Source organism: Notechis scutatus, chromosome 3, assembly GCF_049901735.1.
Source record: "Notechis scutatus isolate UNSWTSFEM ecotype Mainland chromosome 3, rNotScu1.2, whole genome shotgun sequence".
NCBI classification, from domain to species: Eukaryota; Metazoa; Chordata; class Lepidosauria; order Squamata; family Elapidae; genus Notechis; species Notechis scutatus.
Window position 1 is genome coordinate 204,919,307 of NC_142011.1, and position 27,597 is coordinate 204,946,903.

Below are 27,597 nucleotides of genomic sequence, written 5' to 3' on the forward strand. Positions count from 1 at the left end.
TAGAACAGAATGCAGAATACATAGAATAGAATGCAGAACACAATGCAGTATTAGTTGCAGTATTCCAGGTGTGGCTTTACTTGAGGATTACCTATGTTATACTTGGCAGAAGATGGAGCAACCCTTACCCGATGCCATTTGGGAAAACCAAAATTCCTCCAGGGTTTGCAGCCAAAGAACTCCATGCCTGATGAACTGGATTTCCCAAATCTAACTACAATATTTCAGTGGACAGATTTCTGGGCTTTCGTAGTGTGCAGACAATAATTTGGTCCTCAACACCAATAAGACCAAGGAGCTTATAGTGGACCATAGAAGGAACAGATCAGACATCTAGCCCTTGCTTATCAGTGGAGACCGAGGGGAGCACGTGGCCAGTTTTAAGTTTCTGGGTGTTACCATAAAAGAGGACCTGACCTGGGATGCTCACCCTGGTCAAAAGGGCCCAGCAGAGATTATACTACCTGAGGCTTCTCAGGAAACAACAGCTGAATGGAAAACTGCTGGTGACTTTCTACCGCTGCACCATAGAGAGTATCTTAACTTACTCCACCTGTGCCTGGTTTGCCAGTTGCACAGTGGCAGATAGGACAGCACTCCAGAGGGTTAACGTCATTGCCTAGAGGATCATTGGTTGCCCTCTCCCCTCTTTGGAAGAGCTTTATAGCTCCCGCTGCCTTAAGAAAGTTCAAAACATTCTCAAAGATCCATCTCATCCTGGCCACCCTTTTTTTGAACTATTACCATCTGGCAGACGGTACAGGATAATTAAAAACAAGGACAAATAGGCGGAAAAAACAGCTTCTATCCCAGGGCAGTAACTCTATTGAATTATACTGTATCGTGCAATATTAATGCAATATCAGGGGTTTTCAATTCAATTGTATAGAATGCAAAGAATGTGTGTTTGTGTTTTATTTTTATAGTCATAATGTACACTGAAGAGGGCATTTAATTTCATTGTATGAGGTGCAATGACAATAAAGTAAAGTAATAATAACGGACTTCAAAGTCATCAGCCCAAGAATGTTCTGTCTTTCCTCTTGGCCCCTAGAAGGCCCTGCTGGGTTTATGGACTGGAAAATGGGAATTGCAGCCTGAAATAGTGTGATTATGTGGTACAGGTATTCCTTGACTTACAACTATTTCGTTTAGTGACCGGGTCAAAGTTACCATTGTGGCTTAGGACTGTTTTTTACACTTCTGACTGCTGCAGCATCCTCATAGTCATGTGATCAAAGTTTGGCCACTTGGATAATACGCTGGCTCGTATATTTATGACGGCTAAAGGGTCCCGGGGTTACGTCATCCACTTTCATGACCCTTTTGGACAAGCCAAGTCCATGGGGAAGCCAGATTCGCTTAACAACCAGGCGACTTACTTAACAAATGTAGTGGTTCACTTAACAACTGTGGCAAGAAAGATTGTAAAAATGGGCCAAAACTCGTTTCTTAACAACTGTCTCGCTTACCCGTGGAAATTTTGGCTCAATTGTGGTCGTAAGTCGAGGACTACCTGCATTTGAGGGAAAACAGCTACCCACACATCTGTTTCATGAGCAAATGAAGTGCCTCCATCTTTAAAATCCAACTATCAACACTATCACCACTGCTATTGTATTGTAATTGAATTTGAATTCTTTATTGTCATTGTATGTATATACACAGTATACATGCAACAAAATTCACACAACATCCAGAGACCAGACCCAACACACACACACATGACAATCCCCAAACACCTCCCCACCTACCAAAATTCCCTGCCCCCTAAAAACACACAAACATCCACACAACAGATTAAGTAATCCTGTCCAACAGCTCACTGATGGTGGTATTTAAGTTCATTGTTGAGTGCAATTATAGCTCTGGGATAAAAACTGTTCAGAAAAACGTGTGGTCCAAGTTTTAATTGTTCTGTATCTTCTGCCAGAAGGCAACAATTCACAAAGATTGTGAGCAGGATGGGAAGAGTCTCTGAGAATATGGTAATTGTAATTTTTAAGCAAATGTATATGGCCACCCAATTCACTCCTGGTGACTTCAGGCAGCTTACAAAAGTAAAACCCCAAATAAAAAACTCAACACACACAAACACACACACTGACAACAACAGGACTCCCAAGTTCTGTTCTGTTCTGTTCTGTTCTGTTCTATTCTATTCTAAAGTTGAGTCAAGCTGATATCCCTTTAAAGCTTTAGAAGTTAAATGCTGTTCTCGGTCTAGTGCTATTGCCTTATCTGACGCAGAAAATCACATGGCGAGGGTCAAGTTATGCAAACTAAAAAGAACTTCTGAATTCCAGACTAGATTTTAAAAGAATGGGATTTCATGCCCCATTACCTTGGAGGAGGTGTGCTCAATCGGCTTGGAACTAGCCAAGCACAAAATCAAAACCCATTTGAAATGTTCTTTCGGGTCACAATAGGAATATAGTTTTGCCCGGAGAGCCAGAACGGCCATCAACGAAGCAACAGAAACCATACCTGCCATTTATGAATTTTAAAACCTTGGTCGAGTTTGTGTTTTGCTTGCTCAAGAGATACTTTTACACCACCTCAGAGGCTGATATCCAGGTTTTGCACGTTCTGTGGGTAACTCAGATACTCAGTAAATTAGAATTAGAGTAACACAGCTGGAAGGGACCTTGGAGGTCTTCTAGTCCAACCCCCTCTGCTTGGGCAGGACACCCCGTACCATTTCAGACAAATGGTTGTCCTATCTTTTCTTAAAAACTTTCAGTGTTGGAGCATTCACAACTTCTGGAGGCAAGTTGTTCCACTGGTTAATTGTTCTAACTGTCAGGAAATTTCTCCTTAGTTCTTTCTAGGTTGCTTCTCTCCTTGATTAGTTTCCATCTATTGTTTCTTGTCCTGACCTTTTGGTGCTTTGGATAATAGGTTAGAATAGAACAGAATAGAGTTGGAAGGGACCTTGGAGGTCTTCTAGTCCAGCCCCCTGCTCAAGCAGGAGAACCTATACTATTTCAAACAAGTGGCTGTCCTCACTGTTAGGGAGTTTCTCTTTAATTCCAGGTTGCTTCTCTCCTTGATTAATTTCCAAGCATTAATTTCTTGTTCTTCGCTCAGGGGCTTTGGAGAATAGCTTGACTTCCCTCTTCTTTGTGGCAGCCCCTGAGATATTGGAAGACTGTTATCATGTCACCCCTTAGTCCTTCTTTTCATCAAACTAGATGTACCCAATTCCTTCATGCTTTGGCCTCCAGTCCCCTTGCTTTTTTCTCTGCACTCTTTCCAGATCTTTCAAGCTCTACTATTTATGACCCCAGTTCTTGATCTCTAATTAGGCTTGCAAAGATAAGGCACAAAGGAAGAACTTTCTCAACAATGTGATCCGCGCCGAGGTTTGCTCAGCTATGGGCAAAGGCCAAAAGTGACCAACACCCTGTTTTGGGAGGGTGAACAAAGGGATCCTTACCTCACAACTTCAAGGCTGAATGGAGTCCTTGGGTTGTTGTGAAACTGTACGGGGAGAAGCTCTGGGAGTGGTTTTAATGGAAAGGAGGACTACTAGGGGTGACATGACAGCAGTGTTTCAATATTTGAGGGGTTGCCACAAAGAAGAGGAAGTCAAGCTATTCTCCAAAGCACCTGAAGGCAGGACAAGAAACAATGGGTGGAAACTAATCAAGAAGAGGAGCAACCTGGAATTAAACAGAAATTTACTGACAGTTAGGACAATGACTCAATGGAACGGTTTGCAATGACTCAATGGAAGATGCGAATGCTCCAACATTGGAGGTTTTAAAGAAGAGATTGGACAGCTATTCTTCTGGAATGGTATACAGTCCCCTGTTTAGACAGGGGGTTGGACTAAAAGACTTCTAAGATCCCTTACCAGGGTGACATGATAGCAGCCTTCCAATATTTGAAGGGCTGCCACAAAGAAGAGGGAGTCAAGCTACTCTGCAAAGCACCTGAAGCAATGGATAGAAACTAACCAAGGAGAGAAGCAACCTGGAATTAAGGAGAAATTTGCTGACTGTGAGAACAATTAACCAGTGGAACGACTTGTCTTCTTTAAATTGTGGGTGCTCCAACACTGGAGGTTTTTAAGAAGAGATTGGACAGCCATTTATCTTGAATGGTAGGAAGTCTCCTGCTTGAGCAGGGGGTTGGACTAGAAGACCTCCAAGGTCCCTTCCAGCTCTATTCTGATTGATTGATTGATTGATCTCTTCTTAAAGACTTCCAGTCATGGAGCACCCACAACTTCTGAAGACAAATGGATTAATTGTTCTCCCTGCCTCGAAAATTTCTCCTTATTTCTCAGTTGCTTCTCTCCTTGATTAGTTTCCATCTATTGTTTCTTGTCCTGCCTTTTGGTGCTTTGGAGAATTGGTTGACATTGATTTATTATCTCCCCCAAGCAAGGCAGGGATCCCCTTTCCATCACCTCTCTCTCTCTCCCTCTTGAATTGTTGGGGGTGCCTGAAGAGGACGGAACAGACGAAAGGAAGTGCTAGAAAACAATCTGGGGGAAAAAACCCAACAACAGGGCACCTCAAACAGCTCCTGATAAGCCGTGATCTGATTGTAAGTCAAGGAACAAAAACAAAAAATAAAAAGAAAAGAAACGGCATGTTTTTTTGCATAAAGCTTCGGGGCCCCACACAAATCAACACAAAACAATTTCATTTGTTTGCAGCCTCGGCTGCCGCTGAGACCCTGGCGGAACGGCATTTCCCAGCCGGCTACAAACAAACAGGACATTATACAGTAAATAACTTTTATTTCTTCTCTCCCCCCTCCACCTCCAGACCAAAAAGAATAAAAAAAGAAAAAGAAAGATAAAGAGGTTTGATGACTGGTCAACAATTGTGTGACCCAAAGAGTTTGCAGTTCACAGGAAGCCGATAGGACTCACTGACTGGTCACACGGCAGGCTCACAAGTTGTGGTATTTTAGGAGGAGGGGTGGGGTTTGGGGTTTGAGAACTTCCATGCAGGCAAAAAGTCTAGTACAGCAGTGGCTAACCTTTTGGGGTTCCTGTGCCAAAAATTTATTTATTTTATTTTATTTTATTTATTTATTTTTGTCAATTGCTTACAAGATAATAGGTATAAGTAAAAACATAGTTATGAATACATGGATACATATAAGAAAAATAAAAGAAACAATAGGACAGGGACGGTAGGCACTTTGGTGCGCTTATGCACGCCCCCTACAGACCTCTTAGGAAGGGGGTGAGGTCAATAGTAGACAGTCTAAGGTTAAAGGTTTTGGGGAAGAAACCACAGAGTCAGGTAGAGTATTCCAGACATTGACCACTCTGTTGCTGAAGTCGTATTTCCTGCAATCAAGTTTGGTGCGATTAACCTTGAGTTTGTATCTATTGTTTGCTCTTGTGTTGTTATGGTTGAAGCTGAAGTATTCATTGACAGGTAGGACATTGCAATGTATGATTTTATATACTATACTTAGATCGGACCAAAGGTGGCATAGTTCTAGGTTTTCTAGGTCTAGAATTTCGAGTCTGGTGGCATAAGGTATTCTGCAACAAGTAGAGGAGTGGAGAACTCTTCTTGTGAAATATTTCTGGACCTTCTACATAGAGTATGAAAAGAGTTGGTCCTAGAACACTGCCTTGGGGGACACCACTGTTGACAGGTACAGAATTTGATAGGACACTCCCAATTTTGACCATTTGTTGTCTGTTTGATAGGAATGCTTCTATCCAGTTATGCAGGTGTCCAGAGATACCGTAAGATTTTATTTTTAGGAGTAGTTTGTCGTGTACCACTGAATCAAAGGCTTTACAGAAGTCTATGTAGATTGCATCTATTGCTTTGCCCTGATCGAGTTGTGTAGTCCATATGTTTTTGCAGTGTAAGAGTTGCAGATTACAGGATAGTTTTTTCCTAAAACCAAATTGTTTATTAGAGAATAGGTTGTTTGTTTCTAAGTGGAGGATGTGTTTGTTTCTAAGTGGAAGATTGTGCTCGCGCTTGTACGTTCACCCTCACGTGCCAGCACCCAGATGGCAATGCGCACTCCCCTACGCATGTGCGCGCAATCCCCATCCCCCCGCTGCTCCCTTACCTGGACTGCGCCTCACAGCTGATTTTCGGATGGTTTGAGGCCTTTTTCTGCCTCCTAGAGGCTTGAGGAAGGCTTCTGCAGGCTTTTCAGTCCGAAAATTAGGCCTGTTTCGTCACTTCTGATATTTCCAGAAAAACAGGAATTGATGAAACGGGCCTAGTTTTTGGCCTGAAAAGCTTGCAGAAGCCTTCCTCAAACCTCTGGGAGTCGAAAAAGGCCTCAAACCGGCCGAAAGTCAGCTGTGAGGCGCAGTCCACCCCTCCACCCAGAAGGATACCCTACACCATTTCTGACAAATGGCAGTCCAGTCTCTTCTTGAAAGCATCCAGTGATGAAGCTCTCACTTCAGAAGGCAACTTCTGTTCCATGGGTTGATTGTTCTGTCAGAAAGTTTCTCCTTATTTCCAGGTTGAATCTCTCTTGGATCAGTTTCCATCCATTGTTCCTTGTCTGGCCTTCAGCTGCTTTAGAAAATAGCTTGATCCCCTCCTCTCTGTGGCAGCACCTCAAATATTGGAAGACTGCTATCATGTCTCCCCTGGTCCTTCTCTTCTCTAGATTAGTCAAGCCCAGTTCCTGTAACCGTTCTTCATGTGTTTTAGTCTCCAGTCCCCTAATCATCCTGGTTGCTCTTCTCTGCACTTTTTCTAGAGGCTCAACATCTTTTTTATACTGTGGTGATGAAAACTGGATGCAGTACTCTAGGTGTGGTCTTACGAAGGCTTTATAGAGTGGTATTAGTATTTCCCTTGATCTTGATTGTATCCCTCTGTTAAGGCAACTTAGGATATGCCAATTTTGCAATGTACACTTGGGATTCCCACAGCCTTCCTGTCTGAAAAGAAGCAAAGTATTGTGCTATTAATGTCCAGCTTTTGTGCAGTAAGGCAGCTCCGAGAAGTGTAGAAATGGGACCTCTTGTTGCCAAGTCTTGATTTATGTATCTGGACAGGTTCACAATCCTCCGGAGACAGTCAGCTTTTAAATTCATGCCTTTGTTTCCATCCAAAATAGGTCAGGGCCAGCGATTATAATGATGGGAAGTGCTGAAGGTGCTTTAATTATGGAAGTTCCTGACAGTTTTTTTTTTAAAAAAAAATTATTTTGTTGGGAGTTTTTCAACAAAGTTTTGGATGAATTTGATAAAATAAACCTGTAAATTCCAGGTGATTATTAACACAGGGAGACCTCAGTTGAATGTTGTGAGATACTGGGATATAAAAAAATAGCAGATATAGGGGTTGTTTTTAGCAGGGGGTGTCTCTCAAAATACTGTTTTAGATCCATTCAATTCTGAGCAAATTTATTTTTAGAATATTTACCGATTTCCAACCCCACCCCCCTTAAAGCAAGCTAGATTTGGAGCAGGATTTCTTGCCAGTTTAAGCATTTGTGGTTCGTCGGTTTCAACCTGATACTATTGCGCTGTGATCCAGAGGTGGTATTCAGCCCATTCTGACCAGTTCTGGAGAACTGGTAGTGGAAACTTTGAGTAAGTTTGGAGAACCGGCAAATACCACCTCTGACTGGCCCCACCCCCATCTATTCTCTGCCTCCCATTGAGTCCCAGCTGATTGGCTGGGTCTTCTTTGGTTGCCCTGCACAGGAGAACGGAGCTGGAAAGCAGGTTAGTGGGGTGGGGAGGGAATGGGGATTTTGCATTAACCTTCCGCTAGGAGTGGGGAGGGAATGGAGATTTTATTTATTTATTTGATTTGTCAATCGCTTACAAGATAATAGGTACGAGTATAAACATGAGTAAGAATACAGGAAATCGGTACAAATAAAATAAATAATTTTGCAGTAACCTTCCCCCAGGAGTGGGGAGGGAATGGGGATTTTACAGTATCCTTCCCCTGCCACGCCCACCAAGCCACACCCACCCATCAAGCCACGCCCACAGAACCAGTAGTCAAGCCACACCCACCCACCAAGCCACGCCCACAGAACCGGTAGTAAAGAAAAATGTGAATCCCACCACTGGTGTGATCCATAGTGGTTAGAGGTTTGGGCAGCATTGACTGTGTCTCCTAAGCCATGTTTAAAAAAAAAACCAAACCCAAACAAACAGGGACTTGCGATGAAATTGATACCCTTTGCGTGATCTCTGGAAACTTGGACATCTTGTTTTGGTAAATGAGGCGAGGGATACCTTAAATCATGTAAAATATCTTTTATTGTTTTTAAGAGAGCCAAATGTTAAGAGCCAAACCCCTTTTTTCCAATGGAGGGCACCTCAAAAAATTGTTGACCGGCTACAATTCTCTTGGTGGAGAGGACCATTCCAAAACAAGGACATTTTTCTTATATTCCTTGGATTTGCCTCTCTGTTGCCCCCATGCGAAGCTAAAATCCACAGTGTGAATTTTGAGCAATGGTTGAGGTCTTCAAAATGCACAATGCATAAAATACTTCTCCTCCTGCTTCAAAGAGACTCTGACATGGTTGAAGCTTGTCGAGAACTTGAGGGCTGATTTCCTTGAGGGTGTGAGTGGCGTGGGAGATTAATAGGATATAGAATGGAACGGAATAGAATCAGAAATGAATAGAATCCGAATAGAATAGAATAGAAATAGAAATAGAATAACAGAGTTGGAAGGGACCTTTTCTCGTCCAATCCCCCAGCCTAGGCAGGAAACCCTACACCTTTCACAACCTCTAGAGACAAGTTGTTCCACTGAGTAATTGTTCTAATAGAGTAGTGTAGAGTAGAGCAGAATAGAGCTTAGAATAGAGAATAGAGTAGAGTAGGAGTAGAGTAAAAATAGAATAGACAATAGAGAATAGAGTAGAGTAGAGTAGAGTAGAGTAGAGCAGAATAGAGCTTAGAATAGAGAATAGAGTAGAGTAGGAGTAGAGTAGAGTAAAAATAGAATAGACAATAGACAACAGAGTAGAGTAGAGTAGAGTAGAGTAGAGTAGAGTAGAGTAGAGTAGAGTAGACAGAATTGGAAGGGACCATAAGGCCTTCTAGTCCAACCCAGGGGTGGGCTTCAAAAATTTTAGCTAGGGGTTGCTGGGTGGGCATGGCCATGTTGAGTTTTGAACCTGCCATGCAGCGTATGCAACCTTGAACCGATCCTAGGTGACTAGAGAAAGATTAACAAAGCTCTATCAGGAGGTTTTGCAGAGAACTGCAATAATGACTCACTCCTGGCCATTAGCCAGACCCTCCCTGACCCTCTCCCAAATAAGGAAATGCATTAATTGTTTTTTTTCTCTTTCCCTTAAGCATTACATCACCGTGTACCCTTGATATATCCAGCATTATTTAAAGTCAGCCGTGGCTTGCACTCAATCCGTCACTCGGGCATGTCAGGGAGAACTAAAAATCCAATATTGAAGGTAGACCGATTAATCAGTTTTATTGTATAACAGCGGGTCTTGCTTGCGTTAAGAGTTAAAATAAGGTCATCCAGGAGGCAAGGGATAAATTCTTGAAATGAGACTTGATGCCAGGAAGAGGCCAAAAAAAAGTAACAGAGCATCGTACGGAATGAGCTGAAGCAAAGCAACACAGCGCCCGTCTGAAAGTCTTTTGAGCAGGCGTGATATATATGAAAGGGAATAAAAGCAGCGTAAAAGCAGTTTTTCTGAGGAAGAATTGCAGAGGACATAAAGGTGAAGTACCCGAGTTGCTAGCTGTGAGAAAGACAGAGGCTCATGGCCCACCTCGAACCACTCAAAAGCGCCTTTTCCACATCAAGGGGACAAGAAAAATGGCAGCCATAAAAAGTGACAAAAAGAGATTTGCAGGCATCCGGACCCTGCCAAAACTTTGCACGGCACCGAAATCACAAAAGAGCTGGTTGGCAAGGCCTGGCATATAGAGTACAAACAAGGAGGCAGGACTACAATTTTAAGCAGCCAAATTTGAGTTTATTCTCACACAGGGTCCAATGCTGTGGGGTTTGGGAAACTTACTCCTTGGGGGCTCCCTGTGTTGTCCCACAGATTCCTTTATTTTTGAATATTTTGAGGTTTTCTAGTCGAGGGGTCCCCAACCACTGAGCCACAGCCCACTATCGGGGCTGCGGCCTGGTTGTAACTGGGCTGTAGGAGAGATAATGAGTGTGCCTGTGGGAAGCTCCACTCGTGTGAGTGGAGGCCGTTCGTTCGCAGGAACCTTCCCCTGGAGTGGGGAGGGAATGGGGATTTTGCAGTATCCTTCCCCTGCCACGCCCACCAAGCCACACCCACAGAACCGGTAGTAAATTTATTTAATCCCACCACTGAATGAGTCACTTAACCACTGTGGCAAGAAAGGTCACAAAATGGGGGCGAATCTCCCTTAGCAAACATCTCACAGAGCAAACATAAATTTTGGGCTCAATTGTGGTCGTAAGTCAAGGACTACCTGTCGGAGAAAATAGAATTTAGAGTCATCTGCCCACGGTGTTGTTTACTTGTTTGTTTTTTTTTAACAGAGAAGGAATGCATTTTTTTAATATTTTGCCCGGGTGATGTTTTTAACGCTTGGAAAGCCACCCAAGGTTTCTCGGTGTGTGGGTGGGCTTTCAAAGTCAACTAAACAAAATTACATCATGTTGTTCCCTTATAACTGTTTGGCGGGGAGTGCCTTTGCAAAACTGATCATCAGAAAACCAGTTGGTCCACTCCACTGGAGTGATTTAAGGCTTAAAAATAAATAAAGGCCAGCCGCTTGAAATACCTGCTTTTCTCACCCCGGAGAACACAAGAATTCTACCATGCCACTTCTGAATAACGTGGACGATATATTTTCTTTGCAATTAGCTCAACCGTCACGTGCATGTGCCATGCATTCAAATGCCCACATAAAACCAGCCGATGATCTAATTGAGACCTTTAATCAGCTTTCAGGTTAAGAAGAGTAAGAGAGGCTAGTTGGAAAGGAACCCAGAAGCATTTGGGAAGATTAAGTAACGGCTTCAGTTGCGTCAGAGTTGAGTCTTTGTCTCTTTCGCCAGCACCTGGACCTTTGTTGTCCACATCCAGATTGGAAATCTGACGGCTTCCCAAAATTCAGAAGGAAAATCGGATGGCTTCCCAAAATTCAGAAGGAAAATCGGATGGCTTCCCAAAATTCAGAAGGAAAATCAGATGGCTTCCCAAAATTCAGAAAGGAAATCAGATGATTTTACAAGATTTAGAATGGAGATCGGATGCTTTTACAAAATTCAGAATGGAAATCGGATGATTTTACAACATTCAGAAGAGAAATTTGATGCTTTTACAACATTCAGAATGGAAATCTGATGATTTTACAACATTTAGAAGGGAAATCTGATGGTGTTACAAAATTCAGAATGGAAATCTGATGGTTTTACAATAAGCAGCCAGCAGTGTGTGGCGGCAGCTCGAAAAGCTAATAACAATCCTTGGTCGTATTAAACAGAGGCAGAGAATCAAAATCATGTGAAGTATTAGTACAGCTTTATAAAGCCTTAGTAAGGACCACACCTGGAATACGGCATCCAGTTTTGGTCACCACATTACAAAAAAGATGTCAAGATTTTGGAAAATGTGTAGAGAAGAGCAAACTAAGATGACTAAAGCCCTTGAGACTAAAACATATGAAGAACGGTTGCAGGATTTGGATTTGGCTAGTCTAGAGAAAAAAAGGATCAGGGGGCACATGATAGCAATATTCCAGTATTTGAGAGGCTGCCACTAAGAGGAGGGGGGTCAGCTTATTTTCCAAAGCACCAGAGGGGGAACCTTATGCCATTTCAGACAAATGGTTGCCCAATCTCTTCTTTAAAAATTTTTCCACTGATGGAGGAACACCCACAACTTCTGGAGGTGAGTCATTCCGCCGACAACTTGTTCTAACTGTCAGGAAATTTCTCTTTAGTTCTGGGTTAATTTCTCCTTTATTCTAGATTAATTTCTCCTTAATTCTAGGTTAGATCTACAACTAGAAGCTGGCTTTCTTCAAGGAGGACGAGTCTCATGAACTCTGGCACTTTCATCGCCCCATTCCTGAAAATGACCTCCTTTTGGAGGTCTGGAACCAGCATTTTCTTGGTTGCAGGAAAATTCCTTTGGAGCAAGGCAGCCCCCCCTGCCCTCCTCCCCTCCCCCGGCTTCATAGACATGTCAGGGCAGGACAGACCTCACCAGCTCCAAGGGAACATCTTAGAGATTTCCAAGCTGAATTACTTCCCCGTGGAGTCTCTTCCCCAGGCTGAGCGTTTCGCAAGCTAAGCTCCTTATTTGCTGACGTTTTGCAAACTTTGCCGCCCGCTGTTTACCTCCTCGGTGCTTGACATGACTTAGCAAAAAGCAGCTGAAGTTTCCACACAGCCTACATCGTCTTATGTTTAGCCAAGAGGCAACTGGACTTTCTGGATTTTGCTTTGAAGATGTTTCGCTTCTCGTCCAAGAAGCTTCTTCAATAAAAGGATGGTGCGGAATGGAAGGATTTATATTCCTTGCGGACAAAGCTGGTTGTTGGCATCCTTTTTGAGGGTCATTAAGGCTACTTGGAGGTTTATCTGTGCTAACAGTGGAAAGGGGTTTTATCCATACCCATTTGCACTACTCAGGTGACCCTTGGAGGTTTATCAGCGTCCTGAAGGGTCACCTGAGTAGTGCAAGTGGGTATGGATAAAACCCATTTTCACTACCAGTACTACTACAGATAAACCTCCAAGTGGCCTCAAGGACTCTAAAAAGATGCAAATGACCAGCTGTCTAAAAGGAGTATCAATCCTTCCATTCCCCATCATCCAGTCAGAGTTGAAGAAGCTTCTTGGATGAAAAGGGAAACATCTTCAAAGAAAATCCAGAAAGTCCAGTTGCCTCTTGAAGAAAAGCACCTTTGGGAGAACCATGACTGGGTGACGGAGGATCTCCACAGACCTACATCATCGGCTTTCCAATCCACCTTCAATTAGGAGATCAATTTACGATAGGATTTTCAGGTGCATTGACCACTGGGGCTTCCAGCTCAGGCCAAATCCATTTTTTTTTTTAGCGTTAGCGTTAAATTCCCAACCTGCCCTGCATGAAGGTAACTGGGGAAGCTTTGTGCAGGTAGTCCTCGATTTACAACAGTTTGTTTAGTGACTGTTCAAAGTTACAATGGCCCTGAAAAATATGACTTATGACCGTTTTTCACAGTTACGACCTTTGCGGCATCCCCATGACCACCATGATCCAAATTCAGACGCTTGGCCGCTGGTTCATACTTATGACCGTTGCAGTGTCCCAGGGTCACCCGGTCCCCTTTTGCGACCTTCCAACAAGCACAGTCCAGAGGGGAAGCCCGATGCACTTAATGACCGGGTTACTAACAATCACTTCATCGATGGCAAGGATTCACTGAAGAACAGTTCAGGCAAGGACGGTCGTAAAATGGGGCCAACCCTCCACTGAACGAATGTCTCACATAACGACAGGAACTTTGGGCTCAATTGCGGTCACTAAGCCGAGGACCGCCTACAGTTCCTTGCAGCCAACTTCCTTGACCCAGTTTAAATCAGAAACTTTGCCAAAGGCTTTTCACCCTTGTCTTAAAAGAGCTGGAACGGAGTGAGATCCTTATCTTAAGCGACGCTGTGTGGGGTTGGTTAGGCAGGCGATGAGCTGACTGAGGCCCATTTAGCAAAAACGCTTTTATCTCCTATCCAGGCAGATAAAAACCAAAATACCATCTGCTGCAGAGCTAATTTAGATAATTGAGTAAGGTTTGGAGTAAGACACGGGGCAGCCCTGAAGGATCAACTCTGTCTCCTTCCCCCGCCTCCAAAAAACCAACAACCCAGAAAGTCCAGTTGCCTCTGGAAAAAGCACCTTTGGGACAACCCTGAGCTGGATGGCGGAGAATCTCCATAGACTTTTAGCTATACACTTTGGGATGAACACCCTTGGAATGGTGTGGGAGTAGGAATGGATTTCCAGAGGAAAACTGCAGACTACAGGAACCATTTAACAGATAACAGATAATCAGAGTTGGAAAGGATCTTGTAGGTCATCTAGTCCAACCCCCTGCCCAATTGGGAGACCCTACACCATTTCTGACAAATGGCAGTCCAATCTCTTCTTGAAACTCTCAAGTGATGAAGCTCCCACAACTTCTGAGGGCAACTCCTGTTCCATTGGTTGATTGTTCTCACTGTCAGAAAGTTTCTCCTTGTTTCCAGGTTAAATCTCTCCTTGTTCAGTTTCCATCCATTATTCCTTGTCTGGCCTACAGGAGCTTTGGAAAATAGCTTGAACCCCCTCCTCTCTGTGGCAGCCCCTCAAATATTGGAAGACCGCTATCCTGTCTCCCCTGGTCCTTCTCTTCACTAGACTAGCCAGGCCCAGTTCCTGCAACCGTTTTTCATATGTTTAGTTTCCAGTCCCCTAATCATCCTGGTTGCTCTTCTCTGCACTTTTTCTAGAGACTCAACATATTTGCACTACTCAGGTGACCCCGAGGACCTTGAGGCCAACCTCACTCCCTTCTAGCACTGATGATGTTTCCTAGACAGGTAATGAAATGTCTGCCAAGCAAACCACCACGTTCAAGACAGCCACCATCTCCCTATGGAGGCCCGGCACATTTTGACTTACCAATTTGTAACAATACCGGTGTCACCAAAGCTGTCTCCATCGCGTAGCAAAATTCCCTGCCAAACATGACGGCGCCGTGCATCACCCATAGCCGTACCGGGATACGGTCTATGGATCCTTCGCTAATCGTCTCTTCTTTGCTCTCGCGCTCTTTTTCCGGTTTCTGGAGCTGAACGCCCGGAAGCTCTTGGACTTGCATAGATTCTGAGTCAGCATTCTGGGGAGCCATTTTCATCACCATAAAAAATACAATATATATTTTTGTATATCTATATCTATATATCTATTATCTCTATATATAGATTTTAAAAAAATTTCTCCTTTTTTTTTGTTTTGTTTTTTAAAAAAATCTCTATATAAATAATTCTGTCATCTCTTGCAATAAATTAGGGTGCCTTCCGCTGTTCCTCATGGCATCCCGTTCCTTGTGCGCAAGCAAATATTTGTAATTTCCCTCAGGAGCAAAACGGGGTTGGGGGGGTTTGGCATCGAATCTTCACAAAGGCTTTTCCAACATTCGTAGAGGAACATCCAAACTTATTTGGTAGAAAGAAAGGATTTTTTTCCCAACATATGGCTTGGCGGGCTTCCTTTTGTTGTTGTGGTTGTTGTTGTGGGGTGGTTCTTTTTTTTTTTTTTTTTGCTTACTGGGATTTAGAGTTAAAAATCCATAATTGCCATTCAGTTAATACCAGTTTCATAATGAGAAACGAAGAGGTGCTGAAGTCGTTCTGCTGGCTACACAAAGGTGAAGAAGAGATGCGAATCCCCATCGAGCGGCTGATAAATCTGGAATCAACATTAAAAAAAAAGAGAGAGAGAGAAAAAAAATCAAGTCACGGATTAACAGGCGTGTTAAGAGAGCTGCCTCTCCTTTCGTTCACTGAAAACAAGGGCTCCCTTCAGTCCCATGGACTCTCCTGGCCGGCCGCCTTGTGTGCGGCCCCTTGGAGCAGCTCTCTTAACGTATCTGATTTGCTTTTTTTATTTTTTATTGTCGTCTCTCTCCCCCCGGGCAGAACCACTTTAGGTTTATTATTTCTAAAAAAATGTGTGCCCCTCTTTCAAAAGAGTCTGGAGTAATTAGAAAGAAAAAGAAAAAAAAAAAAAAAGAGAGAGAGAGAGAGAGAGAGAGAGAGAGAGAGAGAGAGAGAGAGAGAGAGAGAGAAAGAAAGAAAGAAAGAAGAAAGAAAGAAAGAAAGAAAGAAAGAAAGAAAGAAAGAAAGAAAGAAAGAAAGAAAGAAAGAAACGAAGGAAGGGAAAGGGAAGGAAGGAAGGAAAGAAAGGAGGGAAGGAAGGAAGGAAAGGAAGGAGGGAGGAGGGAGGGAGGGAAGGAAGGAAGGAGGAGGAAGGAAAGAAGGGAGGAAAGGAAGGAAGGAAGGAAAACAAGAAAGAAGGGAGGGAGGGAGGGAGGGAAGGAAGGAAAGAAAACAAGAAAGGATGGGGAAGGAGGAGGAAGAAGGGAAGGAAGAAAAGAAAGAAAGGAGGGAAGGAAGGAAGGGGAAGGGAAGGAAGGAAGGAGGAGGAAGGGAAGGAAGAGGAAGGGAAGGAAGGAAAAAAAGAAAGAAGAGAGAGAGGGAAGGAGGAGGGAGAGAGGGAGGAAGGAGAGAAAGAAAGACCAGTGTTGAGATTTCTTTCTTTCTTTCTTTCTTTCTTTCTTTCTTTCTTTCTTTCTTTCTTTCTTTCTTTCTTTCTTTCTTTCTTTCTTTCTTTCTTTCTTTCTTTCTTTCTTCTCTCTCTCTCTCTCTCTCTCTCTCTCTCTCTCTCTCTCTCTCTCTCTCTTCTTTCTTTCTTTCTTTCTTTCTATCATGCCTGCCTGCCTGCCTGCCTAACTAACTAACTATCTCTGTCTATCTCAGGGGTCTCCAAACTTGGCAACTTTAAGCCTTGGAAGTTGAAGTCCACAAGCCTTAAAGTTGCCAAGGTTGGAGTCCCCTGATCTAGAAGGTAGCAAAGGACACACAGGTCGTGAAGAGGGACGTGTGTCGCGTGCCCCCACCCAGAGGATGGGTGAAGAGCCCTGGAGAAATATTTGGAAGCAGCTGCCATCAACATTGGCCCCGAAAGAACCCTGCTTTTTTTTTCCCACACGTCGAGAGCAACTGCTTCGCTGTATCGGCCGGTTTTGCCAAGTGGCGCCTTTCAAAGGCTTCGTGGCCTCCAAGCAACTGGGGACGAGATCACGGGTCTCAACTGCTCTGCCTTTTTCTGACCCAAACCTGGTTCCAAGGAAGCAAACGCGAGACAAAGGTAACAGCACAACCTTTTAATGTTTCTTTACGAGCCCCGTTCCTTCACGGGCAAAAGGCTGCTTCAAACCAATTAGCTCCGATAAGAAAGAGCCTGGCCAAGGTTTTGCAAGGCTGCCAAGAACACCAGATAAAGTTACTAAGCAATAATTCCAACACGAAGAGTCTCCAAACACCAACTCAGATATTCCTCATGTCCACCAGGCTCGAGTGTAAAACTTCTTTGCCTTCTGCAAAAAAAAAACTGTGGTTTCTCAGCTGGCTTTTATCTCCTCAGGGAGGGGCCATTACCTTGCAGCCTTACTCCCGAGTCGCCCAGGCTGCAGCAGCTGCTCTTTCCTTTGAGCTGCCCTGCGCGCATGCGCACTTGGCACAGGCTCCTCGGGGACCTCTTCCTCACTGCTGCCAGCCTCCACAATCTCCGAAGGTAGCTTTCCACTCCCTGATGGTCCTGGCCCCATCCCTGCCTCACACGCAGGCCCCTCATCCGAGTCCTCGCTCTCCGAGACCTCAGCCGTCCGCATCTGTTGCCAGCGAACCACAGCACTGGCCTGTGTACAAATATCCACATTTTAATGACGTCACTTCCCTGCATTAACTAATATTCAGCCTTCCAGTGTCGGCAGTGTTGGTTACTAAGGAATGTCAGGCTGAGCTCTGAGGCTCTTCTGCTTTGGATTAAAAGCAGGAGAAGGCGGGGAACAAATTTTCACGCTTGGGTTTTAATGTCTCAGTTCCCCCTGGATGTTTCAGAAATTCGGTGCCTTGCCTGAATCTGCTATCTGTGAATCCGTGACTTCTCAGCCTTCCTCAACCCCGTGCCCTTTCTGTGTCTTAACAGGCTTAAGGTTGAGAACTGTAAACTGCTAACACGGATCATGTTACCTAGCTGGGTAATGAGACGTCTGCAATCAAACAACCAAGCTCAGAGGGCACCAAGGACTCGCTACTCCTTCTCCTTGTTCAAGAAAGCAACCGAGCTCACAGCATCGAGGACTCCATAATCCTCCTCCTCCCCCTCTCCACAAACCCCCACTCCTTTGTAGCATTGATGAAGTTACCTAGTTGGGTAATGAAACGTCTTCAAGAAAACAACCAAGCATCAAGGACTCCCTAGACATCGTCCTCCTACCCCCCCTTGCAAACTCCACAACCTACTAGTACTGATGAGGTTACCTAGTTTGGAAATGAGACGTCTTCAAGAAAACCATCAAGCTCAATGAGTACAAAGACTCCACTGTCTTCTTTGTTCTTCTTCTCTTTCTCCTCTCTTTCCTCTCCGCAAACCCCACTCCTTCTAGCACTGATGATGTTACCTACTTGGGTAATGAAACGTCTGCAAGAAAACAACCAAGCACCAAGGACTCCATAGTCATCCTCCTCCTCCCCCTTCCCCATGCAAACTCCACAACCTATTAGCACTGATAATGTTACCTAGTTTGGTAATGAAACATCTTCAAGAAAAATATCAAGCTCAATGAATATCAAGGACTTCACTTTCTTCCTTGTCCTCCTCCTCTTCCTCCTCCTCCTCCTCCTCTCCACAATCCCCACTCCCTTCTAGCATTGATGAAGTTACCTAATTGGGTAATGAAACGTTTTCAAGAAAACAACCAAACTCAGAGAACATCAAGGACTTCATAGTTGTCCTCCTCCTCTCCACAAATCCCACTCCCTTCTAGCACTGATGATGTTACCCAGTTGGGTAATGAAATGTCTGCAAGAAAATAATAACCCAGCTCAGAGAGCATCTAGGACCCTGCAGTTCAACCCTCAGCAACAAATATTCTGTTAGGACTGTGTAATTCCTTCTGGGCATTTCAATGGAGAATCCTTGAAATTGCAATTTTAATCCATACAGAGGGCACTAAACTAGCAAAGACTGCATTAGATCAATCCTTTCTAGATCAAGCTATGCCCAAAGAACGTATGACTAAGAAAGCACTATGAATAGCACACAATTGATATGCAAAGCCAGCAGATCAATGAGCTGCAGAGGAAACAACAACAGAATATGAATAATTATTTTTTTAAAAATATTGTGCATTAAAGCACCAATCTTCTCACAAGGATAAGCATAGAAGAGCAATTTAAATCCAGAATGTGTGACTCACATTTTTTAAAAAAATAAAGCCGGTTGGGAATATAACCTCTATTATCAGAATGGTGGAAAATACATTTTTAAGGCTTGAAATCTATTGTTATAACAAGCAGTGATGATGTCACATTTAAAAAAGCAAACAGAGCACAAATTGCACAGACCTACTTATGCAAGCAACTCTCAACATTACGAATTCCAAAACTGCAGTCAAATAATTACGGAAGGATATCTCTTTAAATGTGCTAAGTGTGTTTTATTTTATTCTTAATTATGTAATCCTGGCATGGAAAAATCTATTCATGAGGTCTATGCAAACGTGACAGCACATAATCAATCAGATAGGGTGGATTTGCTAATCGCCTTGTCAGCTTTATATTTTCCCTACATCTGGCTGCCATTGTGCAAAGCCCAATTAAGACTGTTGATTACAGTGGGCGTTGTCTTGAAGATTATCTCAAGTTGGACAAGTCTGGGCTTCAGGGATAATATCTCCTTCCCCCACCAGCCAGCCATGGATACAGCCAAAGGGAATGTAAAGCTACCTGCAATTAACTGAGAACCAGTTTACGGCCTAGAGGTTTAAGCACCAGGGTAGAAAGTAAAATACTATGAGTTCAAGTCCTGCCTTAGAAATGAAAGCCAGTTGGGGAACTCTGGGCCAATCACCAGGAGACTGTGAGTTCTAGTCTCATTTTAGTCATGAAAGCCGACTGGGGACTCTGGGCCAATCACCAGGAGACTGTGAGTTCTAGTCTCATCTTAGCCATGAAAGCCGACTGGGGGACTCTGGGCCAATCACCAGGAGACTGTGAGTTCTAGTCTCATTTAGTCATGAAAGCCGACTGGGGGACTCTGGGCCAATCACCAGGAGACTGTGTATTCTAGTCCCGCCTCAGTCATGAAAGCCGACTGGGGACTCTGGGCCAATCACCAGGAGACTGTGTGTTCTAGTCTCATCATAGTCATGAAAGCCGACTGGGGGACTCTGGGCCAATCACCAGGAGACTGTGTGTTCTAGTCCCGCCTTAGTCATGAAAGCCGACTGGGGGACTCTGGGCCAATCACCAGGAGACTGTGAGTTCTAGTCTCATCATAGTCATGAAAGCCGACTGGGAGACTCTGGGCCAATCACCAGGAGACTGTGTGTTCTAGTCCCGCCTCAGTCATGAAAGCCGACTGGGGGACTCTGAGCCAATCACCAGGAGACTGTGAGTTCTAGTCTCATCTTAGCCATGAAAGCCGACTGGGAGACTCTGGGCCAATCACCAGGAGACTGTGAGTTCTAGTCCCGCCTTAGTCATGAAAGCCGACTGGGGCAGTGATCCCCAACCTTTTGCGCGCGCCCGGTACGCATCAGCTGGGCGCGCGCCGGTCCGCATCAGCTGGCGCGCCATCTTTTGATGAAAGCGCCCGGTGACCTCACGGAACGCGTTTCATCAAGATGGGCGCATCGCCGTGCTTTTCTGGTGAAAGCTCACGGAGCAGCGCCATCTTTTTTGATAACGTGCTTCCGGTGAGCTTTCGGAAAAGCTCACCGGAAGCACTTTTTCATGAAAAAGATGGCGGCCGCGCCGTAGGAGTTGTTCCGCGACGTGCGGTCGCGACCGGTTGGGGACCCTGGACTGGGGACTCTGGGCCAATCACCAGGAGACTGTGAGTTCTAGTCTCATCATAGTCATGAAAGCCGACTGGGAGACTCTGGGCCAATCACCAGGAGACTGTGAGTTCTAGTCCCGCCTTAGTCATGAAAGCCGACTGGGGGACTCTGAGCCAATCACCAGGAGACTGTGAGTTCTAGTCTCATCATAGTCATGAAAGCCGACTGGGAGACTCTGGGCCAATCACCAGGAGACTGTGAGTTCTAGTCCCGCCTTAGTCATGAAAGCCGACTGGGGGACTCTGGGCCAATCACCAGGAGACTGTGAGTTCTAGTCCGCCTTAGTCATGAAAGCCGACTGGGGGACTCTGAGCCAATCACCAGGAGACTGAGATTTCTAGTCCCACCTTAGCTGTGAAAGCCAGTTGGGTGATTTGGGGGGGGCCAATCGCGCTCTCTTTGTCTCAGCCTAACCTATCTCACAGGGTTGTTGTGGGGGAAAACAGGAAGAGAAAGGTATGTTGGATATGTTCGTCACCCTCAGAATTTGTGGGAGCGCCATCACTGGAGACTTGGACTGCCATTTGTCAGAAATGGTGTAGGGTCTCCTGCTTGGGCGCGGGGTTGGACTAGATGACCTACAAGGTCCCTACCAGCTCTGATTATCTGTTATCTGCACCTTACATTGTTTGTAGAAATAATAAAGGCGGGATGCAAATAAATAAAGTAGACGGGTCCAACAATCTTTTCAAATTGAGCCAAGCTTTTAGCAAGGCCCTTACTACATATAAACAACCAGAATACTTTATTATATGACATGTACAGATAAGCTATTTCTTGCGACCATTCTAAAGTGGGGGAGGGGGATCTTGCTAAACTTAAGCAAGGCCCTCAGGGTATCTCTGGTTATACACTTCTTTCTCTGTTATCACCATCAGCTAGGGGCTGGCATGGTATAATCTCGAGAGAAATACACAATGCAATATTAATGCACAGTAAAATAGAAGAAGCTGTGTTGAGTAAGCAGAGAGCCAATTTGCATTATTTTTTGGGGGGAGGGGAACGTGAAGGCTGTGGAGAGATCTGTGTCCCACCGGATTACCTTTCCACCAACTTTTGTGAATTCTTTTCAATTCAGCAGATTCACTGAGGCCAATCCAAGAAGAGACCGGCGCAATAAATCTTAATAAAATCCCTGTTTTTGCTTTCCGGGCAGTTAAGATCTCCTCCTGAAAGCCTTGGAAAAGAAACCTAAGGAAGTGCTGGAAAATAATAATAATAATAATAAGATGCTCGAAGCCAAAACAAAAGGATGAACAACTGCTGAATCACGTACCACTTCTCTTGTACGCAGGCACTGAGTTTTCCTATCCGAGTGCTGAAAATTACATTTCTTGCCACGGACGCACATAGGATTTGGACCGGGCCCAAACTCAAGTCTGTCAAAATCCTTTTGAGCCTTGAGCCTCTCTTCTGTGATCTTAGCAATCCCACCAGCTTTTTTTTGTCATCTGCAAATTTGATGAGCACCTGTCACCGAGGTAATCGATGAAAATGTTGAGGCGCACTGGATCGAGGACAGAACCCTGGGGTGCTCTATTGCGGGAAGTGGTCCATTCTGCAGCAAAAAAGCCAATGTAAAATATTCCTGCTGGCTTTCTTGCCTAAGGCAGAACTAGAAATTGAACTGGTTCTTTGAGGACCACATCAATATTGTAATTCTCCTCCGTGGGCTGGGGGGGGACGGAATGGGAGGGAGACAGGACAGATGCCTCCTGCAGTACTCTGCCGGCCAAAATGAGGTGCTTCCCCCCTCTGCCTGGTTTTCAGCTTGAATGGCCTCCTGCAGCACTTTGCTAGCCAAAACAGGGCACAGGGGCCGTGCACAGCCCCCCATGCCTCATTTTTGGCCTCCTGCAGCACTCCACTGGCCGAAACAGGCCCCACGGCATTAGTTTTTGGCCAGCAGAGTGCTGCTGGAGGCCGAAATTGTGCCAAAAACGGGCTGGAACTTCGTGAGGCTTCCATGGGGCCTGTTTTCGGCCGGCAGTGCTGCTGGAGGCCATGTTGGCTGAAAACAGGCTGCGTGGGGACCACACACAGCCTGTTTTGGCTGTCAGAGGCACCATGGGCAGGTCCTTTGATATTTCCAAGCTGGCCCCGCATGCCAGATTTAAGCACCCTGCGGGCTGGATCCGGGCCGCGGGCCTTGAGTTTGACACCCCTGTTCTAGAATCTGGAACTATCCTGGTTTCTGGATCCTATCCAGTGCAAAGAGTCCTTGACTTCATTTAGTGACCATTTGAAATTACAACCGATTGCACTTCTTAACCCACAAAACGTCCAGGTTCTTTTTGGCTGGTTAAGAACACAGTGAGACTAGGAGAAAACCAGAAAAAAAAAGGCTCTCCAGCCAAGACAAAGCTGGAAGAGGCTACAGTTTCAGAAGCTGGATCAAGCCCTGGGCCAACTCACAGCGGGGAGACATCACAATCCCCACAACTGGCACTCCTGTCCTACAGTTTTACATTAAAAGGGATGCACAGAACCTTCCAAGCCGTAGCAACTCAAGGATCATAAAAGCTCTCCACAACTAATGGTTTCTGGATGAAGCCACCATTCAAACTGCAGGGCAGTGTTAACCAAGCCTGCATTGGCTTTTATAGCTGAGTACACGAAGGAAGATATCCAGGCTAGAGTTGCCAAAAATAGTCCATCTCTCTTGCTGGGAGACAATTTACTCTAACTTGAATCTTTGGAGGTAGATGCCAGCCAGAAGCGTTGAAATCTACAATTCCCCCAAAATGCCAAACCAGATGCTGGCTCAGAAAATTGTTCTTCCTCCGTTATCCCCAAAGGACCCTAGTTTGAAAATACTTTTTTTTTTGTTTTCATTTAAAAGAATAGCTTTAAAAACCAAACCCAAACAACTATAGTTCCTTTCGTCTTGCTGTAGACCCCCTTCGGATTAATTTCTCCAGAAGACCTATGACCAGGGGGTGGGATTCAAATTTCTTAACAACTGGTTCTGTGGGTGTGGCCTAAATTTGTGGGTGTGGCTTGGTGGTCATGTGACTGGGTGGGCATGGCTTGCTGACTGGGAGTGGCTTGTATATAAACATTGTAAATATTTATGTAAATATTGATTTTTTTATTAAAAAAAAAAGAACAACTTTTACCCAAAATCAGCCCAAGCAGGCAGTCAGATTGAGTTGCTTGCAGAATCACAGATTCGCTCACAGATTGGCTTTTTCTGCAATCTGCTATCTGAGTCTGTCACAAGAAAATTTGCTTGCACAACGCAGGCAAGTTGGATGGCGCGCATGCGAGATAAGGAGTGACTGGGCGGAGAGGGGGAAGGGGCAGGGCTAGCCAGTGGCGTGATTTGCCGGTTATCCAAACTGTGCAGAATGGTAACAACCAGTTCTATATAGGAACTGGTCCGAACTGGTATAGAATCCCACCCCTGCCTCTGACCCTGAGATAAGCATTAAATTTTTCCCCCCCCTGTCCGCTGTCTCTGTGTGTGAACTTTGCAATTCGGCAAATGCCATCCGTGAATTTTGTCCCACCAAATCGCCTACAGCTAGTCTTTGAACTTTGAACCGTTTGGTCCAGCGACTGTTTGAAGTTAGAACGGCACCGGAGAAACGCGATCTACGACCAGGGATGGGGCTGCTGCGGGTCCGCAGGGGATCGGGAGAGCCCCTAGCTAAGACTCTGTGCAATTCGGAGAACCCCCCAAATCCCACTCATGGCTGGCCCGCCCGCCCTGCCCTTCCCCTCCCAGGAGAGGCTCAGGGAGGGCAAATACCAGCCCCTGGAAATTCAGGAAGCCCAGAAATGGGGCCCGTTTCTGGCTCCCAGGGAGCCTCCGGAGTCCAGGAAGCAGTTTTCACTCTCCCGGAGGCTTGAGGAAAGCCTCCGGAGCCCAGGGAGGGCAAAAACAACACCCCCCCTTGCCATGGTGCCGGAGGCTGACTAGGCCACGCCCACCATAGCCACGCCCACCCCGCGGCAGAGAACCTGTTGCTAAAAGTTTCGAAGCCCGCCCCTGCCTACAACTGGTCTAACTTCCAAGCATTGTAGCATTCCCACCATCACACAATTAAAATTTGGGCGCGTGGTAAACCAACATGCAATCACACCGATGGTTTTTGACCTATTTTCCAAAGCACCCGAAGGCAGGGACAAGAAGCAACGGGTGGAAAGAAATCAAGGAGAGAAGCAACCTGGAATTAAGGAGAAACTTTCTCACAGTGAGAACAGTTAACCAGTGGAAAACCTTTGCCTCCAGAAGTCGTGGCTGCTCCAACACTGACATTTCTAAGAAGAGATTGGACTGAAATGGTGTAGAGTCTCTTAATTGAGCAGGGGGTTGGAATAGAAGACCTCCAAGGCCCCTTCCAACTCTGTTATTCTGCCAAGTGATATAATACATAAATCATATTCAGAATACAACTTCTCAACACATTTAAAATATGTGTAATAAATCAAGATTTTGTTTTCTTGTTTGGACCAGACATTCCAATGGACTATTATTATATCTTCCCTTGTCCACTTCAATTTTGGATTTTTTTCCCCCCTTCCAACATTGATTTCTTATTCAACTCTAGCTCTAAACTTAACACCTATTATTAACAACACGAGCCTGGCAGCTCTCAAAGCTTGAAATCACGATGGTTGCAAAGGTCGTAACTATAAATAACGGTCATAGGTCACCTTTTTTTTTTCCAGTGCCCTTGTAGCTTTGAACCTTCACTAATCGGACAGTTGTAAGTAGAGGACTCCCTTTACCACCCAAGCGGTACCACCAAGAGGTCCTGTGTGGGAGAGGCACCCTTTTTGCAGAACTGGTGGACACACAAAAGAGCATGAATGAATTACTTCTAAGTGATCTTAGTGGGCACAAGGGGCCCTTTCTTTTGGGTAAAAATGTGACGGGTGTCCCAGATCTCCAGACAGCCTGCTTTCCTTCTACATGCCAATTTGCTTTCTCCGTGGGAGGAACGCAGAGTAGCTGTGTAATTGCACTGCTTCATATCTCTAGATAAGAGAGGCAACGAGAGCCTTGCCTTCAGCCAAAGGTCTGCACGCTGAATCTTATTATATCCCAATAATTGATTGCAAAGAGAAATGCTTACACATGATTACACAGAGCGCCCAACCTCTTGATAACAGGTCTTCAAAGGGAGACTGCGGGGTGAATTTAAGGATGAATTTAACGCGAGGAGAGGGAAAAAAAATAAAAATTCAAGGGCCAGCCTCTCCAGAAATTATTTTTTTTCCTGATCCTTCCCTTGTTTCTCACAGTCGCTCAGCAGCTCTATAGAAGTGGGTGTGCCTGCATGTCAGATCTATCATCCTTATTTGCATTTTTATCCATTCTCCAAAGCACCTGAGGGCAGGCCGAGAAGCAACAGATGGAAACTAATCAAGGGTAGAAACAACCTAGGACTAAGGAGGAATTTCCTGCCAGTTAGAACAATTAAACCAGTGGGACGACTCGCTTCCAGAAGTTATGGGGGCTTCAACACGGGAGGTTTTCAAGAAGCCATTGGACAGCGACTGGTCTGGAATGTTCTAGAGCAGGGGTGTCCAACCTTGGCAACTTTAAGACTTGTGGACTTCAACTCCCAGAATTCCTCAGCCAGCTTTGCTGGCTGAGGAATTCTGGGAGTTGAAGTCCACAAGTCTTAAAGTTGTTAAGGTTGGACACCCCTGTTCTAGAGCAAGGGTGTCAAACTCAAGGCCCACGGATGCGACCTGCGGGGTGCTTAGATCCGGCCCACGGGGGGGACCCCAGAAACAGCAAAGAACCAGCCCGCAGTGCCTCTTGCCAGCAAAAACGGAGCCCGGGGGGCCTGCACGTGGCTCCCCCCAGTTCCGTTTTCGCTGCCGGAGGGCTATCAAAACAAACTAAAAACAAAAACCAAAGGAGAAACGCTTCCCCTTCTGCATTTTGAGCACGCAAGAAGGGAGAGGGAAGGAGAAAGGGAAAAGAGGAAAGACAAAGAAAAAGGAAGGGAAGGTGGGAAAGAGAGAAAGGAAGAGAAAGAAGGAAAGAGGAAAAGGAAGAGGGAAGGAAAAAAAGAAGGAAAGGAAGAAAGGAAGGAAGGAAGATTATAATGAGAGTGAGGGAGGGTCTGAGGGAAGCCCTGCCTTACTTAGCACTTGGCCACCACAGGTGCCCCCGGACACGAGTGACCGTCGAGCTGGCCACAGGGATGCTTCGCAAATTGACACCCGATCCATTAAACAACCACGTTAGTAACTGAAGAACTGCAGAGATTCATTTAACAACCGTGGCAAGAAAGGTTGTAAAATGGGGCAAACTGTGTGTTCTGACCCAGCTCCCCAATCACGACAAACCCTCTGTAACCAATCAACGGTTCCTTTATTAGGAGTGCCAGCAGCCCCGGCAAAAGGTTTCTCTCTCACTGCAGGCTAACAAGTCTGTCCGGCAGAGAGAGGAAGAGTTGCCTGCCACACCTATTCATCTCCAACCCCTGCCTTTAAATCCCCAGAACTAGGGGTGGCTCTTTTGTCCCAAGGACCGGCCCATAGATTTCCACTGCTCTCCTCTCCTCTGCCTCCTGCGCATCAGGCCCTGGACCCAGCTGTTCCTCCTCTTCCTCATCAGCCACCTCCAGACCTGGGGGCCGTTGACTCTCCATCTGAGGGTTGACCGATGGCTCAGGCTCCTCCGCCATCTCTCTGACAGCTCCGTTCCCTCTTCCGCCTTGGAGCTCTCAGGTTGCTTTGATACTGGCTCCCTGACTCCCACGCCTTTTTCCTTCTCCGATTCTGCTGGAGGGACTGGTGGTTGGCAGGCCACAACACTGCCTCCTTAGCAACAGAAATTTGGGGCTCGGTTGTGGTTGTAAATCAAGGATTATCTGCACTTCAAATTGTCTCTCCATAGAAGATATGAGTTTGAGGGGAGCAAAGCTGTGAAAGCCTTCCCCGCGGAGCCCAGCTCTGCTGTCTTCTGGAGGGAGCAGCCCTTGTTACACTGTGAAACATGAGCCAACAGACTGTAC

At 45.3% G+C, this 27,597-nt stretch overlaps 1 protein-coding gene across 3 annotated transcripts in view; it reads right to left on the reverse strand.

The window, feature by feature from the left end:
* The window catches only part of SLC45A4 (solute carrier family 45 member 4), a 101,914-nt gene that overhangs the window by 19,789 nt on the left and 54,528 nt on the right, over nt 1-27,597 (reverse strand). For 2 of the 3 annotated variants that reach the window (XM_026683819.2, XM_087962258.1), the window contains exon 2: nt 14,608-15,396. In XM_026683819.2, the coding sequence (XP_026539604.1) occupies nt 14,608-14,848 (241 nt within the window). In that variant the 5' untranslated portion in view covers nt 14,849-15,396. Of the gene's footprint in view, nt 1-128; nt 334-14,607; nt 15,397-27,597 lie in introns of those variants that run through there. The other variant, XM_087962259.1, reaches the window with a different exon arrangement.